This window comes from Solea solea, chromosome 13 (genome assembly GCF_958295425.1).
Source record: "Solea solea chromosome 13, fSolSol10.1, whole genome shotgun sequence".
In the NCBI taxonomy this organism is placed as follows: Eukaryota; Metazoa; Chordata; class Actinopteri; order Pleuronectiformes; family Soleidae; genus Solea; species Solea solea.
Genome location: NC_081146.1, coordinates 14,385,162 through 14,402,051, shown reverse-complemented (window position 1 = coordinate 14,402,051; position 16,890 = coordinate 14,385,162). Strand labels below are relative to the sequence as shown.

Here is a 16,890-nt window from a genome sequence, read left to right as displayed (position 1 = left end):
GACTCCTATGGGTGATGTCATGACTGGTTGTCACTTGGTAACATCTCTAATGGTGAGACTTTAGATTTTAAAAACAGACTCAAGGACTCATGCCATTCTTCATTTGCCTAGAAAACCTCTTGCTTCAAAATGAGCAATGCACACCATGGCTGGTTTGCCCTTTCAGGCCGCTTCACAAACATGGTAGCACAAGACAGCAGCCTCTGTAAAGCAACTTATGGGTAGTATTTCATTTCTCATTATATGAAATCTAGAAAACAAGAAACCAACCACCAATTTCATTAAGTGGAACTACAATTTGGAATTTTTGCTCCACCAGTGTTTTGAAATATTATTTGTTTAAACTATTCCATTGGTCATCCAATCATGATGAATGTATGTGGCATACTTTTCCTGATTAACTACGTTTGACTGTATATACTGTCATACCAGCACTGTCAGTACGTTCCCAAAAAATGATGATTATTTCAACCAATATTTTTATCTTTTTATGAAAAGTTGCTGTGTTCCATTGCTTCTGTGCAAGGCTCTAGGCTATATGTAACCTTGAGGATGAAGACAGCACTGGAGGCTATAGCTAATCGTTGTCATTGACTGGCACTGCAGGAGAAGACGGGAGGCAAAGCATGTGATTTTATCAGGGGACACTTTAAGGTTCCATTCCAAATGATTCCTATAAAACAGTTTTCCCTGATATTAAACAGGGAAAGTGGGTCAGTTACAACAGTTGCATATTCTGTGTTTAGGTTTTAGAACTGGTTGTACTAAAGGTATGATTAACTACCACTGATGCCGTTTAGTCTACTATTGTATATTGTGAATAAACACATAAATGATGGCTCAGGCAATTTAATTGGTTTTGCCCTTAAGAGTGTTTTTTGTGTATTTTTGTTCCTCCTACTTTTTTCCCACATGTACCTGCCGTGAGAGAATAGTTTGAAAAGCTTTTCATTTCAACCTTGAAAGAAGCATTCAAAGGTCCAATAACAGTGTATGTTTATTGCATTTGGAAGTTATGAATGAGATCTAACCGTGAGAATAGATGAAGCACGGCCGCTAAAGCTGACCCTGACACTGACCAAGAAATTCATCAGCAAACTGCCAACCTGCCGGTGCATCTTAAAAGACGTTGTAGCAATAAAATAACAACTTGGTCTTTAAAACTGTCAATTCCTTGAAGATGTTGGAAAAACTAAAATAAGGGACAAGTCTGATGTATTGGCCCATGCAGCATGGCAGGTTGTGCTAATCATTTTCAATTAACAATAAACAAAACAAAAAAAAGCCAAACAGGATGGTGGTAGTAATTAGGGCTGCACAATATTAGGATAAATTGTGATATGCAATAATATGTTATAATGACCTTTGCAACTTTCAATCTTTTAAAAATTATTCTTCTGTGACATGTAAAACTATTATTTTGTTCATTTAAAGAGCTGAATCTCAAGAGTGAGGTATGAGGGAGATGAAGAAGCACAATAAAATGATTAACAAATAATTGTACTGTTTTAATGTGCACCTCCGTTTGTCTTTAATTCTGATATAACTCTGCATCAGCTTTCTGTCTGTCTGCCTGTCTGTCTGTCTGTCTGTCTGTCTGTCTCATGATGTTGGCATCTGACATGCAGTGCTTACCTGAGATGCAATTAGGTAGAGGAACTGCCCAAGTGGTGGCAGCAGATAATGCTTCACTTTATGATTCCTCTGGTTGTCCCTCAACAACTCCGTCATTGTTGACACAGCCTTGAAAGAGAGAAGTGAAATAAATTAATTCATCAGTACTTTACTTTTCCTGTTGTTGCAAATCAAAAAAGATCAAGAAAATTGGGCTCTATAAAGTAATTTAATGATGTCATATATATTTATGAATCTTACATTTTTTGTTTCATTAGACATTACTACAATGGAGGAGAGTTTTCCTATTTTTCCTGCCACTTTGTGGGAAGACTGTAGCTGCGCAAGGTCCCACTCTACTACTGTGACGATATATAACAATATAAACAATGTCAGTAAAAATCTAGACACAGCATTTCACTACAATGGTTCTCAGTAGAGCTAATACTTCTACCAAGGCCAAACCATCCTACACATCTGTCTAGCTCTTTCAAATATACTAAAGAACAGTAAAAAGGAAAGTCTCATATTCTCTAACCAAAAGACTTCAACACCATACATTGACGTTTTTTCAGGAATCAGCAAAAACATGTAATGACCAGAGAGAAGTTACAAGTTGATTTAAACACTAAAGGTTACTTTATTGTCTTTAACAATCAACAATCAGGATACATGTGTGTATATATGTTTGTTGGCTGTTGGTTTTTAAATATCAATATGACTATTGGCCTAAAAAATACAACATCAGCTGGGCTACAGTAGAAACTTGATGTCTTATTAATATTCACCAATAGGGGTTTGGCAAGAATGCATCTGCAGAAAAAAAGCATAATATGAAAAAAGCAGTTATGACATTAGTATGAAGAAGTGAGAGAATACCACTACAAATGTCCCATGATCAAAATAATAGTAGATAAGTCAGAATAAAAGCTGAACTGAAGCTGAAATAATGAATAGTGGCTTCCAGAGCTCTAAATAAGTTGTTTTCCACACCTTAACTGTTGGCTATTTATAAAATTCAGCCACAAATACACAGTGAGTGGGAGAGCAGTGAAGAAAAAGATATGAGCTGGACAGAGGCAACAGCATTTTCAGTGAAAACCACTAAAATTCACAAACACAGACACACACACACAGTATATGCACACGTATAACTAAGCACACAAATTCATGCAATCATGTGCACTTGTGTTCATACACACACACACACACACAGAGACATAAGTATATGCAGAGACAGCCTTGTTGGCTGGCTGCTTCTTGGCATTAGCATTACTGCCAGCGTCCCCCCTCTGTGATCTAATGCAAGTTCTGCCTCACTCCTTTCTCTCCCTTCTCCACATTTCTCCATCTTGCTGCTCTCTTTCTCTCCCTCTCTCTCTCTTCCCTCTGTTGTTTTTCTCTCTCCGTTTTTTACTTCTGCTCCACTTTGAATTGCCCTCAATGCATGCATCACACATCCCTCACACACGGCTCACCTATATCTTTATCTCTCACCTGCTCATACTGTCTCTAACCTTCTGACTCCTTTTCTCATTGTAGGGTGAGAAGAGGTAACAGTCTGTTTGTCAAGTTTTCCCTCAACATATCTTTCCTTTGCCCCAGCTAGTTACTCTTTCCTTTTATTATTGCTTCAAGAACCATGGCAACTTCTCAAACTGATCTATGAGCATGGTACGGTATGAGTTTGACACTAGAGTCCTGAATGTTTTACCTTAATTGAAAATCCAATAGATTATCACACCCTGTTGCATACTATTTGTACTGTGAAAAAAATCCATCCCCTTCTATGCCCCCTTCCGAACTGAACTGAACCCAATAATAACGTGAATGATTGGGTGGGGAGTTAAGATTCTGGGGTGAGTATGAAACTGACCACAGAGTTGCTCTCAGGCAGAGGGTGGTGAAAGGCACCACTGTGCAATCAGCAGCACGTGCATACACACATACACAAACAGAAGGGAGAAGGAGAGGGGGGGAGAGGGGGGGAGAGGGAGAGAGGGAGAGAGGGAGGGAGAGAGAGAGAGAGAGAGAGAGAGAGAGAGAGGTTTGTGCAGATATTCTTTTCAGGACATGCATCGACTTCCATTCATTTTGGACATTAACTGCTTCACCCTAATTGTAACCTAAGTGAAATTCAAAACGTAGACCTAAGAATGAGTTAATCAGAAATTAGATTCTGCCCCATTAGGGCCACGTTTTGGTCTCCATGAGGACTGCTGGTCCTGACAAGGTCAGTCGTTCATCCAGGAAAGGTCCTAGAGGTAATAAATACAAGTGCACACACACACACACTGACCTACTATACACAGGGACAGGCCCAAGTCTACAATTAAACATCTTAAATGAATGCCTAGCACTAAACTGAGACAAACACCTACTCAGACCATGAAACAAAGTCTAAAACCTTAAAAACAGTTATCTTAACTTGTAGGTAGGGATGGCATGATACCACTTTTTCGCGTCTGATACCAATACCTCAAACTCAAGAATCTGCCGATACAGATATCAGTCCGATACAGTACCTTTAGATAGACCTTTCAAACCATGAAGCTGTTAACAACACGTGTGTGCCATTCCAAGCTATTTCAAAGACATAATTCTCCAACTGTGTAACAAATATTCTTCTGCCATAAAGGAAGAAATAAACAGCCCACAACATGACTCAGCTACAATGTTATTACTGTCTGTACATAGTGAAGCATGCAAAATATAGGATTTTTGGATTGTATGAGATTTTACAACTATATCTGTACGATATCTGATTCATTGATTTTGACTAGTATCGGCTCATCCCTACTTGTGGGCTCCGGCGGTTCAGGTCCAAAGAGACTGTCAGACTAACTTACAGGATGCCACAATTCTGGTAAAACAAGGCAACACACACATCCACACACAAATATCTTCTCCCAAAATGTGTTATCATTATCTCAGCATCAGCACTCCCTCAGATCAAATAATGCACACAGAGGAAACACAGACATTATGCACTTAATTACCATGCATACGCAACACTCAAATAGTGGCAGAGAGAATCGCAAGTTGCCTCAGCACAGCACAGCACAGCACACACAGAAGTTGTGCACGTACACAAAAAAAATGACAGCATGTACGAAACAGTAAATGTATGACTACAATTAACACAACCAGATGTGAAGAAAAGGAGTAGAGCAAGGTTTGTTTCTGCTGAGGTGTATGAAGCAATATTGCAGCGCTACATTCAGAGGTAAACCACTTATCTTAAAAGGTACCAGCTTTCCTAAATTTGCTTAACTCCATACAGCAACATAGCTAACTTTTTGGAGATTATCTAAAAGTGTCCATTGTACAATGTTTTGTGACAGATGTGACATATTAGATAATGGTGACAAAACCAATGTATGGCTCAACAAACAACAAAGCTCCTACTATTTTCTATTTTACCATAAGCATATACAACATGATATTTCAACAACATCCATTAGAAGTCTGTAAGTATGTTGTAGTGTTTCAAACCCATTTTTGTTCCTTTCAAGAGGCATTCAAAGATGTTTTGAGTAGTGTTTTCCTGAAGCAAACAGCCTTTGAATACTTGTTTCTAAAGATTGCTTTGAGCTCTTAGAATGCATTAAGACCACATCCCCATGAAATACCCACCAGAGAGGGCGCTATACCAGCTAAACTGCTGTACTGTGAAAGCCACAGAAAACTTCACACCTGATGAAAAGTGAAAGGGGAAAATTCTCTCTAGCTGGTCTAATTGGTTTTGAAGGTACAGTTTTAATAAGTTGCAAGAGCAAAGCAGTGACACTTATGCACAAGTTTTGCTTAATTTTATTGAAAGGGGAAAGACAGAAAGATCTAGAGAATCACAAAAAAGCAAATGCAGCAGAACAGGTGTGTGTGTGTGTGTGTGTGTGTGTGTGTGTGTGTGTGTGTGTGTGTGTGTGTGTGTGTCACATTAAGGAAACTTGTCTTCCTTATGGGGACAAAAAGCAAGTCCCCATAATGTGAATTATTACATTTTAAGGTGAAGACATGTATGTATGGTTAGGATGAGGTTAGGGTTACACCAGTAGTTGTTATGGTAAAAGTTAGAGCAAGTTTCCAGGAAATGAATGTAAGTCAATGTAATGTCCTGTGTGTGTGTGTGTGTGTGTGTGTGTGTGTGTGTGTGTGTGTGTGTGTGTGTGTGTGTGTGTGTCTATTGGGTGGGGTTGATCGAAGCATATAGCAGTTACTATGGTAACTAAGCCCAACCCTGTCACTCCAATCAGCAGGACTGCAGCAGGAGAACCCCTGCTGAGAAAAGAAAACCAAACACACACACACACACACACACGCGCACACAGAGACACATACAAATGCAAGCATAGGCTGTTTTATTGGTCATCTGCTTGTCTCACAAGTACACAAGAGTAACACAAACAACAGAGACACACATGCAGAGCCCCTGCTGAGAGCACAGAAACATAACATATACACACACACGCACACACGCACAGGGAGAGAGGAGCCCAGCATAGTGTGTAGATGGACGCACGCACATGGTCAGTGAGACAAATTGACACAGGCACAAACGTCCTTCTCCTAACAATTTGTCATCCTTCAGCAGCTACAGGGAGGTAAGGAGGGTAGACAGAATAAAAAAAAATCCGCCATTTGTCTTTAACAACGCAACAACAAACGCACTGAAAAACCACTGCTATGCCACAGTCGGCCATTTTGTAAATCGCCATGACGACTTAGTAGCAGTTAAGTGTCAGACCAAGTGGATGAAGAGAAAAGAAAGGGAACCAAGGAAAGGGAGAATGTAGGATCAAAGCTGAGGTGGCAGCAAGGATTTGATTCAGAATAAATAAATGTGACCAAGAAGACAAAGCGATGAACAGTAAAGAGCAGGTACAAAAAAAGAGAGACAGGAAATGGCTGTTTAGATCTTGGGTTAAGGAAGAAAGGATCAAAAAAAGAGAGAGAGAGTCCCGGTCTCACCTCTATAATCAACTGCTTTTACACTGAATTAGTTCAGCATTTCTCAGTCTGAATGTGTGTGTACAAGTGTGTGCATGTGTGTTGAGATCAGTTCAGTAAAGCATCTAAACTGCCTCTGTGTCCCCAGCTCAAAAACTATGCATGAAACTATACTTTTCATTAGTAGCCTATAATTTGACTATAAAATTGTTGTATACATGCACTTATATGCCGGTTTATTTGGTACGACCATCTACAACTAACGCAGTTTTTATAGGCAGAATTAATTTAAATTAGGTGGACTTTATCAAAATATCCAAATCTACACACCTGTGACTAGTAACCAGTTACCATAAAAGTTATAACCGATATACACCACCATCTGCTGGTATAAGAATTTGTCAAACGGCAAATGTTAGCCACTGACATATATATCGCTATTGTCCTATATGTTGCCCCTCAAGATTTAACAAAACAAAAAGCCCATGGCAATTGTGCTTTTACTACACAAGTTTTGTCCTGCAGAGCCCCACAATGAGTCCAATGTTTACAATAATCTTAGCACTTTCTGCAGCACATACAGCAAAGTACAACACAACAGAGCAGAGTCAAGTGGTGTCTACCTAATGAAACAACACATCAACACAGCAAACCAGCCACTTTTTATTTGACTCTAGCGTATATGAATGTAAAGAACATTGACTTATTGATTAACAGCTGAATTAACTCATGTTGACTAATTTGACTAAATGTGGCACTATATTTAATTATAAACAACAAGGACATTTTGGCCATTCACAACTTCAAAGCATTGTTTGATGGATATGACTTTGTAAGAAACAAATGGACCGAAATTAAGAAAGTAATAGAGAGAGAGAGAGTGAGAGAGCAAGCAAGAGAGAGAAAGAGAGAGAGAGAGAGTTGTGTTTTCATGTCTCTCTGAAGCATTTTTGTCTTGTTGGTTTTCAATGCCACCCAGTGGTACAAAGTAAGTATTGTAAAATAATTGTGGACATGGACTTCATTCCTATCCTCATCCTGTTTCGAGAAGATTCCTCCTCATGTTGTGATGGAGGATTTTATTTTTGATATACTGTACCTCTAACCAGGCCAGAATCACGTATAACATACACACAATAATTGCACATTTAATAATTGTCTACATAATTACTCAAGTGAGCACAGCAACACTAAACAGGCCTTAATATGAGTAAGGAAATAAATATAAATATATGCAGTCATTGTTCTTATGTGTTTAATTCATGTTCTTCTGCATAAATGTGCATTCATCCTTTCTGCAGTGTGCATATAGGGGTTCTTGTTGGTCTATACTGCCACCCTATGGTTGACACAGGTACTGTTGGCTTGAGTTCTCAGAATGTTGGTAAGTTTGACGTGACTTAAAAATGATTAGTTAATGTTTTTTAACAATGTTACCCATGTACATGCAAAGAGATTATTTTATTTCCCATAGAGAGACAAAAGTTTATTGTGAGTGATATATTTTGAGGTTTTAGATATTGGTTTGTTTACAGTTAGGATGAAAGGTTGGTGGGTAGGTTAAACTTGGCTGAAATTTTTGCAACATTTTTATAACATTTTCTGACAAACACTGACCTTGTCAGGGCCAGTAGTCCGTATGTAGTAGTCCCTAACCCTATGGGAACCAAAACCTGGCCCTAATGAAGCAGAACCACTTTTTTAAGACACAGGTTGAGTTTAATGTTACGATTTGAATTGTGGTTAGGTTAAGGTTAGAGCGAGGCGTTAACTGGTAATGGTTGAGGTTAGAGATAACACTTTATGGTTTGTGTTTATGCTGTCCGAAGAAGAATAGCTGCGTAAACCTTAGTGTGTGTGTTTGTGTGTTGTTCCAAACCTCAGAAACAGGACTCTCCTCTCCAAGTTTAGTACAGTGCAGAGCCTGCAGACCCATCACTCTGAGGACCTTGCTCCGTCTGAAAAACATTGTTTTGTTCATTTAGTAAATGACTTAATAAAATGTCTGACAAGTGTCAAAGTTGTTTGACTTTCACCATACAACATGAAGGCAGAAAAAGTCCTGATAAAAGGTAGAAAACATTACTGATAAGCTAGATGTCAGGTCAAGTCTAAAGCCTGCAACTTCCAAACTAAGCATGCACTCCGCTTTAGTTTTCATGGATCATGGTATGTGTCGGTGTTAAAGCAGTCCTTAGGGGTGTGCCATCTTGCAATAGTACTGTATCTTCTAAATGCTTTGTCTGAGTGCTTTCTAAGGGCATTTTTGTGGTCAATCTCAAACAATGAGCACTTAATGGCACTTACGTTTGTGTTTTTAGTATCAGTAGTAACTTTTCCAGCATTCATGCTTCGTGGCTTATAGAGAGGATACAAACAAAATGGACTTACACATCCCAGTTAGGAGCTTGTCGTAACTGTTGGATCAACACTGACAGCTGAAAGAAGGAGGAGGTGGATTAGAGAGACAGCTACAGAGAGGAAGTACAAAGTCAAAGAATTTGTGAGAATAATGATACACTGACTTTATATTTATTATGGTCTTTAATAAGCTTGTTCAAATTAAATGTTTGTAGATCTGATTAAAATAATTCTATTATTGCATTGTGAAGCTATAATGTGTCCTCAATGTAATATCCTGTGTGTGTGTGTGTCTATTGGGTGGGGTTGATCGACGCATATAGCAGTTACTATGGTAACTAAGCCCAACCGGTCCCGCCAATCCTTTTGTTTGGAGTATTTTGTTAAACCGAAATTCACAAACTAAAACTAAAGTCAGATAAAAGAAACGTAATTTGGGTTGTTTCGCTTAAATCATTCTATGGGACTTTGTCTTTGTCACAGCACAATTAAACTAGAGTGAGCAAGAGTAAAAGACTAATTAATGTTATGTCTTCCTGAAGAGACTCTATCCCGCAGGAGGAAACAAGCTGGCAAAGGTATCGCAGAGGGAAACAATGGCCATGGAATAACTGAAGAAATTAGTATAAATTACCTAAGTTTGACTCAGCTAAAAGCATGAGTTTGGGAACACTATCATATGGTGTTGTTATCTAAAGTAAAATCTCCCTTAAAGTGGAAAAAATATCTTGTTTTGTCTAGAAAACAGGGATGCTTTCAAATGAAGCCTCAGTATTTCCTACCAGATTTGAGTTAATCAGCTTGTTAGCAACAAGTTTGTTTCCAGCCACACAGCAGAGGTAACATAACAGGTTCAGTTTGGAGCGGGCAGCTGAGGAAGGAGGAGGAGGAGCAGTAGCAGTGAAGGAGCAGACCAGATGAGTGGAGCGATTCTGTTCTTCAAGGGAGGAACAAAGCTGTGACAGGAAGTTAGTCCAGCCTTCATCGCTTAAAGAGTGCAGCTTCTCAACTGGAGGAGAGGAGAGAGGGCGTGTTAACAACACACACACACACACACAGTCTCTCTACTTAATATGTACAAAACTACTTTCATGAAATACCTGAATGTGCTGGAACACAAAGGGTTTTAGGATCAAATCGCACAGGAAGACTCCTCAGAATCTGGTTAATAAAGAAAGATCAACAAAGAGGAAACTTCAGTCTTAGTTGTCTAAATGTCACTGTAATTATTGTCCATCTCTCTTAGTTCAAATGCTTGTTAGCAAGGTTTTTTATTCCATCTTAAATTAACATTTTTAAACTTTTTAAACATTTTAAAGCCCTGTTTAACATAGTTGTAACCAGCACAAAAAAATACTACAAACAGTGCGTACCTTGGGATTGTCCATGATTGGAGTGACAGTCAGGTCAGAGTCAGTATGGAGAAGACATTTTACACTAGCTGTGACATCAGTGCCCATACTTGCCTGGGAATAGGAATAAAGAAAGAGAGGCGAGCCACAATAACTGAACTGCCTATAAACCGGTTATCCATGTTATAATTATTAGAGTGAATCAAAAATTGCTATACAGTGTGCAGATTTTGGTGTATGTGAGGGCAGTAACCTGAGGTAAAGGGCTCTGGTCCAGAGAGTCTATGGCACTGCAGCTCCTTCTTGAGTTAGCACAAGAGCTAGAGAATAAACAGTAAGGGACTATCAAAACATTAATACAGTAAGACATACATACGATAATGGCTGCCACTGGCTAGCAGTTAGTTGTATGAATACCACCAATTTGCTTAATCTAAAATGACCTACCCTTCATGTGCATCATGTACACCATGGAGTATTAGCAGATTGGAGTGTTTCAATAGAGTATAAAATAGATGAATTGATCAGCAGTAAATCAACTGAACTAAATACCTGAGCAGAAAAATAGCCTCTGTGTTGTCCTCATCCACACCACTCTTTGGCCTAAGCTCTGACACATTATCTGAAGGAGGAAACAGACAAAATACTAAATCAGATTGATCAGGGTTCTTTGTTTGTACGATTCATGCGCTGTGTTTGTGACACATCTCAGATCATTTAATTTAATTTTGAAGAGGAACTTCAGCAAACGGTGCACAATGCTAATATTTGCAGTTGTGTATCATGTTGAGAAAATAAAAAGTTGGTGGTAAAAATGAACAACATGCACATACAGGTACACAATCTAAGGGCTGCTACTGCGTATGATGATGGCGGTGGTCTTATTAACTCATTGGCTGCCACCGACTGCTATAGAAGTCAATTCGACCACTGCTCTGAAAATGCCCACAAATGTGGAAGAGACGTGTACTATTTAAACAGTCAACTCAACAAAAACATTTAATTACCAAACAGACATGGGAAAATGTTTTACCTATTGTGAATAATTTATGGGGCTGCAGTGTGTGATTTATTTTCTTGGCTCTAGTTAGCTCAGAGTCATCTTCTGCCTTTTCCTGACTGTTCCTTAAAGCTCCACAGTTGGTGTGTCTGAAAGCTCGGTGGTTATCATTCCTTGTGCGAGTTGTTTCAGGTGTTTTCAGTGATGAGAATACTTTAAGACAAGTCTCATGGCCTGGCTGGGTGATGGCAGCATGGCTGTCGGGCTGCTCCTCTGCCTGTGCTGGACATAAGGGATTCTCTGTGTGTCTATAGAGGGTATTAAAAACACAGTACATATGAGGCAGGATATGAACTGTTTAACTCTGCGTGCTTTTGAATTCTGTTGCACTGTAAATCATCCCCACATGCACCTGTGTCCTTTTTTTTTTTAAATCGTATTTCTCTCTTCTTCATTTCTTTGCCAACACCTAGTGTCTATTTTTCGCACCCCGGCAACAATTACAGTCCAGACCATTTGTGTCTACAAAAAAACATTTCTAGAATATAGTAGAAGGTGTTAAATCAAATGATAATACAAACATCATACCTCCAGCTAGCAGGACCAACTCTCTCACAGCTGTTATCTTCCGTCTGATGCCCTCCATCATCCTCTGCCACATCATCCTCCTCCTCCTTCACTACTGGAGCCCAGAAAGGATGGTCCAGCAACTCTGGCCAGTCAATCCTTAAGATAAAAACAAACACAACTAGAGATTCAGAGATAAATAAAAATTTAACATTTTTTTCCATCCATTAAATGTTACAATTAATTATTACAAGTTATCATTAAGGTGTAACTCTTCTGCGGCTAACTCTGCCCAGTGCCTGATTTTGAAAGATGTGGGCTGAGACTTGAGTGAGGGAGAGGAGGAGGGAGGGAGAGAGTGGAGCAGTGAGGGGGCATGGTCTGATAGTGAAATCTGACACAGTTTCAGCCATCAAATGAGGTGCCCTCTTCTTCATGTGGTGGAGAGAGAGAAGGGTGAGCAATGGCTTGGGCATTCCAGTGACAAAAGCATGGACTAAAATATCTAATGGCAAAATGCAGAAGGTAAGCTGATTTATATCACGACATGTATCATATCAATACTTTACTCTAAACTGAACAGATATGCACCTGGATCAACAAATAGCATTAGTAAATGGTTTACACCTAAAAAAAAAAGTGGTTTTGGGGTTTAGTCACTCTTCAAGGACAGAAGGAGGGTTGTTGTATTAAAGAACAACAACAGAAGTGACAATAGGAAACAACAGACAGTAAAATTGTTTGTCTTTAAACCTTTGCTCTGGGTTTTTGTTGAGCAGGGCTTTAAGGAGATTCTGGAATTCTTCACTCGGAAGACTGTCTGAAAACACACAAATAAAGAAGAACAAAACACATATGATATTTTAATTATAAACAAAACATACATTAGAAAAGCAATGTACAATATAAAGTTACCCTCTAGGGATATCTAAGGATCATACAGTAAACCTCACACCTGTTTGAGCCGTGTGTGTGTGTGTGCAGTTATGTATTACCTGTCTGTCTGAGAGGAGGTGGTTCTTGACACACTATCATCTCTATCAGCTCATTGTTACTATCAGAGTAGAATGGAGGTTTGCCTGATAAACAAAAAGAGATTTTTAGGTTTACAACACAGCCCAGCAGTGTATCCTATTCTGTTAACTACTGTACTGTGTGTGTGTGTGTGTGTGTGTGTGTGTGTGTGTGTGTGTGTGTACATACCAGTGTACATGTAGTAAAGCATACATCCAAGAGCCCACAGATCAGAGCTCATATTGTTTTCTGATCCTTGCAAAACCTCTGGTGCAGTGTACATTAGAGAACCTGAAAATATGCATTTATACATATTATGTTTATAAAAACGTATGTTTGATGTTTAATTATCCTGTCATCTTAAATTCACTAAAAGAACTAAGTGTTGTAGGTTGGTCAACTGACCTTGTAATCTTTTCCTCATGTTGCTGAAGTTCGTCTCGGCATCTCTCATTTCTGCCTCTTCAGATGAAACAAACAGGGTGAAGAAATCTTCCAGTGTCTCTCCCTCCAACTTGGACAGACAGAAGTTACCAAATTTCAGGATGCCACTACCATCCAGTAAAATCTATTGATGACAAAAGAGATTATACCATATAGTTTTATGCTGGTGTCAACTTGATAGTCTTGCATATATGAATGCAAACCTTAGCAGGCGTCAAGTCAGAGAAAATGATTCCCAATTCATGGACATATTTCAGTCCTTTGACCAAGTCCCATCCAAATGTCCTCACGACATCCTCTGGCAGGCATCCATCCTGACCAATCACAGACTCCAAGGAACCACCTAACCAAGATGATGGACACAAGAGAGACAGCATGAAAGAGAGAGACAAAGACCCATGGATAAGTTTATACCAATACATTTCACATTGTGTTAAAAATAAGACCCTATAAGCCCTTCCACATGAAAAAAAGTCAGCAGTGCCATAAAAATGACCAACCTGTGCAGAGCTCTACTACCAACCAGAGGTGGTTGCTGCTTTCATACCACTCATAGAAGCATATAATGTTTGGATGATCCAGATCATGGCTGAGACGTACCTAACAGGACACAAACAATGTATTATACTTGTGTAAGTATTCTTGAAAGACTAAATGGTTTTGTTATAAGAGATGTGTTATTATGGTCAACCTGTATTTAAAAATATGTGTGTGTTTATATATTTTTATGTACAATTTGTAAAATATAAATAAACCATAAGCACATAAGTTTTAATCGATGTATTAAGGGGAAAGCATTGTCCTACATGGTTAGAGATCTCAGGTCTCTTGGCTTTGTTGGTGCAGATAATGGCCACATAACTGAGACTCCCCTTCCGTCTTCCTTTATAGACAACAGAGCTCTTGCCTGATCCGAGCTGCTCATAGAGAATGAAGTTTTCCATCTGCTGTGGAAAAGTAAGGGCCTAAAATGGGCAATAAAGAAATAAAAAAGGTGAGGAGCAGAGACATATTAGACATGAACGCAGTCATGCCTCATGAATGTTGGAGCATTTATTATAATGTTATCTCACATGTTTAAAATATATGACTTAACAACTAAAGAACAATAAAGGAAACTATTTGTAACATAGTTTGACAATTATAATTCAACATTTGCTTTGATTTAAAGGTAAACAAATGAATGAATGAATAAATGTTATAGGTTACACTTGGAACTACAAACTAACTCATGTATTTTTACACTTTCCTACAGCTGAATCCTAAAATGGCCACCCATGAAATGCTACCAACTGATTAATTATGGTTGAATCATAATTTCACACCTGTTGCACCAGAAAATACTGCCATAACCATATAACCAGATACAACTCTAAAGAGCTATACAACAAAAAATAAATGGTGGTGAATTAGGTGGTTCACTTGTAAACGTCGGAAAAGCTTTTTAGCGTGAACTGTAGGGTTAGAGGCTAAGGGTTAGTGAGGCTGTACCTGCGTGCTCGAACTGCTAACCTCACGCCTGTTTACAGAAGCTGATGCTGCTCGCTTGAAACAGGGCGACAGTTCGCAGGAAATACCTACAAAAGTAACTGAGTTAAAAACTTAAATTATACAAACATACGTCCAAACGATACAGTGTCTAGCTATTGTTCTGAGTCGTTAAATGCTGCAAAATAACTTTCAACTGTCCAACTCACCAACGGCCGGCCGTTTGTTGGCGGAAGCCTGTTGGGCCACATCAATTGTGCTTGCAGGAGGGGGGGGGGGGCTGGACTTCTTGAGACAAAATAAAAGCTAAAGCAATGAACCAAAATCATTACATACGTAAAAATAAGTACAATAGACGTTCCTGTTTCTCTACCCCATACATGCGCGGCGAGCACAACGCGAATCTATGGTTTAAATTATATTAGTTTTAAGATGACCACATCCAAATGGCATATCCCTGCGTTGCCAAGACACCGGAGTGCACAACACAGAGGAGGCGCGTGGGGGGGGGGAACTACTTTATACATACATATTTTATACAAAACACTGTCACCATTACATTCCCTGATGATAAATTAAGCAGTTACACTTGTTTCAACTATAAGTCCCAGCGCAGTTCAGCTGCTCTTAGACTTCCCTACAATCTTCTTTTAGTGGCACCACAGCGCCAACTAGCGGAAACAGCTGTTTTCATCAATCTAAGAGGAAGTGTAGGAAAAGAGAACATGAAATTAAGATGTTAATTTTTAATCAAAGTATAATAAATAATGTTAAAAAACAATTGTTACAGATTGAAAACCTCGAGTACCTATGTACATTTAAAATAACGAGTGCTCCAAGCTCTCCCTGTTCCTCCACATCACATTGCTCTTCCTTCTCTGAAATCTCCTATGGCGCTTCCTCCATGACCCTGGTGAACCTGTGAATGATCAACCATAGTCATCTTCAGAGTACAGGTGCCAAACTCCGTTGTCAGGACCGAGTTCTACTCCAAGACCCAAATTAACATTTGTCCTCGGTGATCTGATCACATCCAGATTGCGCCTGTGTACAGACCTGAACAGACCCAGTGCATCTTGAATGCATCCTCAAATCCTGTCACAAAAAAACACATTTGGAGGTGGTTTGAGGACACATGTTGAAATCAGGCAAGTCTGTGGACATGTGATGTTTTGGATGGATAGAAAACAAACCATACTCACAAGGTGAAGTCAAACCATCATCTGATTTTGAACATGAATCATTCATGTGGCCATTGGTGTAAATAATATCCACACCATTTATTTCTACAAATCATTTATCGGTCCTTTTGGTGCTGACATCCATGACCCCTCTCCTTGATTAAAGTTCGACTCAAAATAAATGCACACATAAGGCAAGCAGTTGGTGTTTGTTTTTATTTTCTCTTTTTGACAGTACAGTCTGTTCTGTAGAATAGAACACATCAGTCCCTGAAAAATAAAGTTTCTTTCCTCCGTTACCCAAAATAAACAACTTCATTTGCTCCTTTGTCTTCTTCTGTTTGTGTTCATTTAAAAACAAACAGTTAGAATATGTGTTGCATACATTTACAATGCAATAACAAATCTCGCTCTCTGATGTCAATACAAACTAATGACGATAACTCAATGTACTGTACACAAACGTATGGCCATACAGCAGGATTCCATTTTGCCATAATTTACATTCAGATGATTCAAGTGACAAACAGATTAACGCACGCACGCACGCACACACCCATATTATCGATTCAGTCTGAGAACTTGGTGTCATAATTAAATACTGGATTTTCTTTCTCCCATGTATGCAAGAAATAAAGTAATCAAACTAAAGGTTTATTATGTCACTATGACAACATAAATAAAACTGTTACGGTCCTTCATTTTAACATACACCTTTAAGTATTTCATTAATAAATATAGTTCATGTTTATTACTCTCACTATCAGTAATGATGCAAGTTTACTCCCTTAATTGTGAAGGATTTGAACGGATCAGTGCCAGCCATTTTGTCCTTTCATTTATCAGTCACACAGGCAGTCAGCGGCCCAGTACCAGCCCTGGTGTGAGGAATGAGAATTCAGGTGAGTGATTTTGCTTC

At 38.9% G+C, this 16,890-nt stretch overlaps 2 protein-coding genes across 5 annotated transcripts in view; both read right to left on the bottom strand.

Moving 5' to 3' along the window:
* ulk4 (unc-51 like kinase 4) overlaps nt 1-15,367 on the bottom strand; it is a 72,984-nt gene extending 57,617 nt beyond the window's left edge. The window contains exons 1-19 of one of the 4 annotated variants that reach the window (XM_058647224.1): nt 15,000-15,364; nt 14,794-14,879; nt 14,109-14,267; nt 13,803-13,902; nt 13,506-13,645; nt 13,264-13,426; nt 13,048-13,149; nt 12,840-12,923; nt 12,598-12,664; nt 11,866-12,003; nt 11,311-11,585; nt 10,830-10,899; nt 10,531-10,597; nt 10,299-10,391; nt 10,026-10,086; nt 9,708-9,934; nt 8,956-9,002; nt 8,444-8,522; nt 1,636-1,743 (exon numbers count right to left, since the gene is read on the bottom strand). In XM_058647224.1, the coding sequence (XP_058503207.1) occupies nt 1,636-1,743; nt 8,444-8,522; nt 8,956-9,002; nt 9,708-9,934; nt 10,026-10,086; nt 10,299-10,391; nt 10,531-10,597; nt 10,830-10,899; nt 11,311-11,585; nt 11,866-12,003; nt 12,598-12,664; nt 12,840-12,923; nt 13,048-13,149; nt 13,264-13,426; nt 13,506-13,645; nt 13,803-13,902; nt 14,109-14,246 (1,959 nt within the window). In that variant the 5' untranslated portion in view covers nt 14,247-14,267; nt 14,794-14,879; nt 15,000-15,364. The other 3 variants (XM_058647226.1, XM_058647223.1, XM_058647225.1) reach the window with 3 other exon arrangements.
* An 805-nt stretch (nt 15,368-16,172) lies between these two features.
* The window catches only part of LOC131471038 (trafficking kinesin-binding protein 1-like), a 30,205-nt gene continuing 29,487 nt past the window's right edge, over nt 16,173-16,890 (bottom strand). The window contains exon 16 of the transcript XR_009241966.1: nt 16,173-16,849. The gene's annotated coding sequence lies outside the window, so the exon portion shown is untranslated. The remainder of the gene's footprint in view (nt 16,850-16,890) is intronic.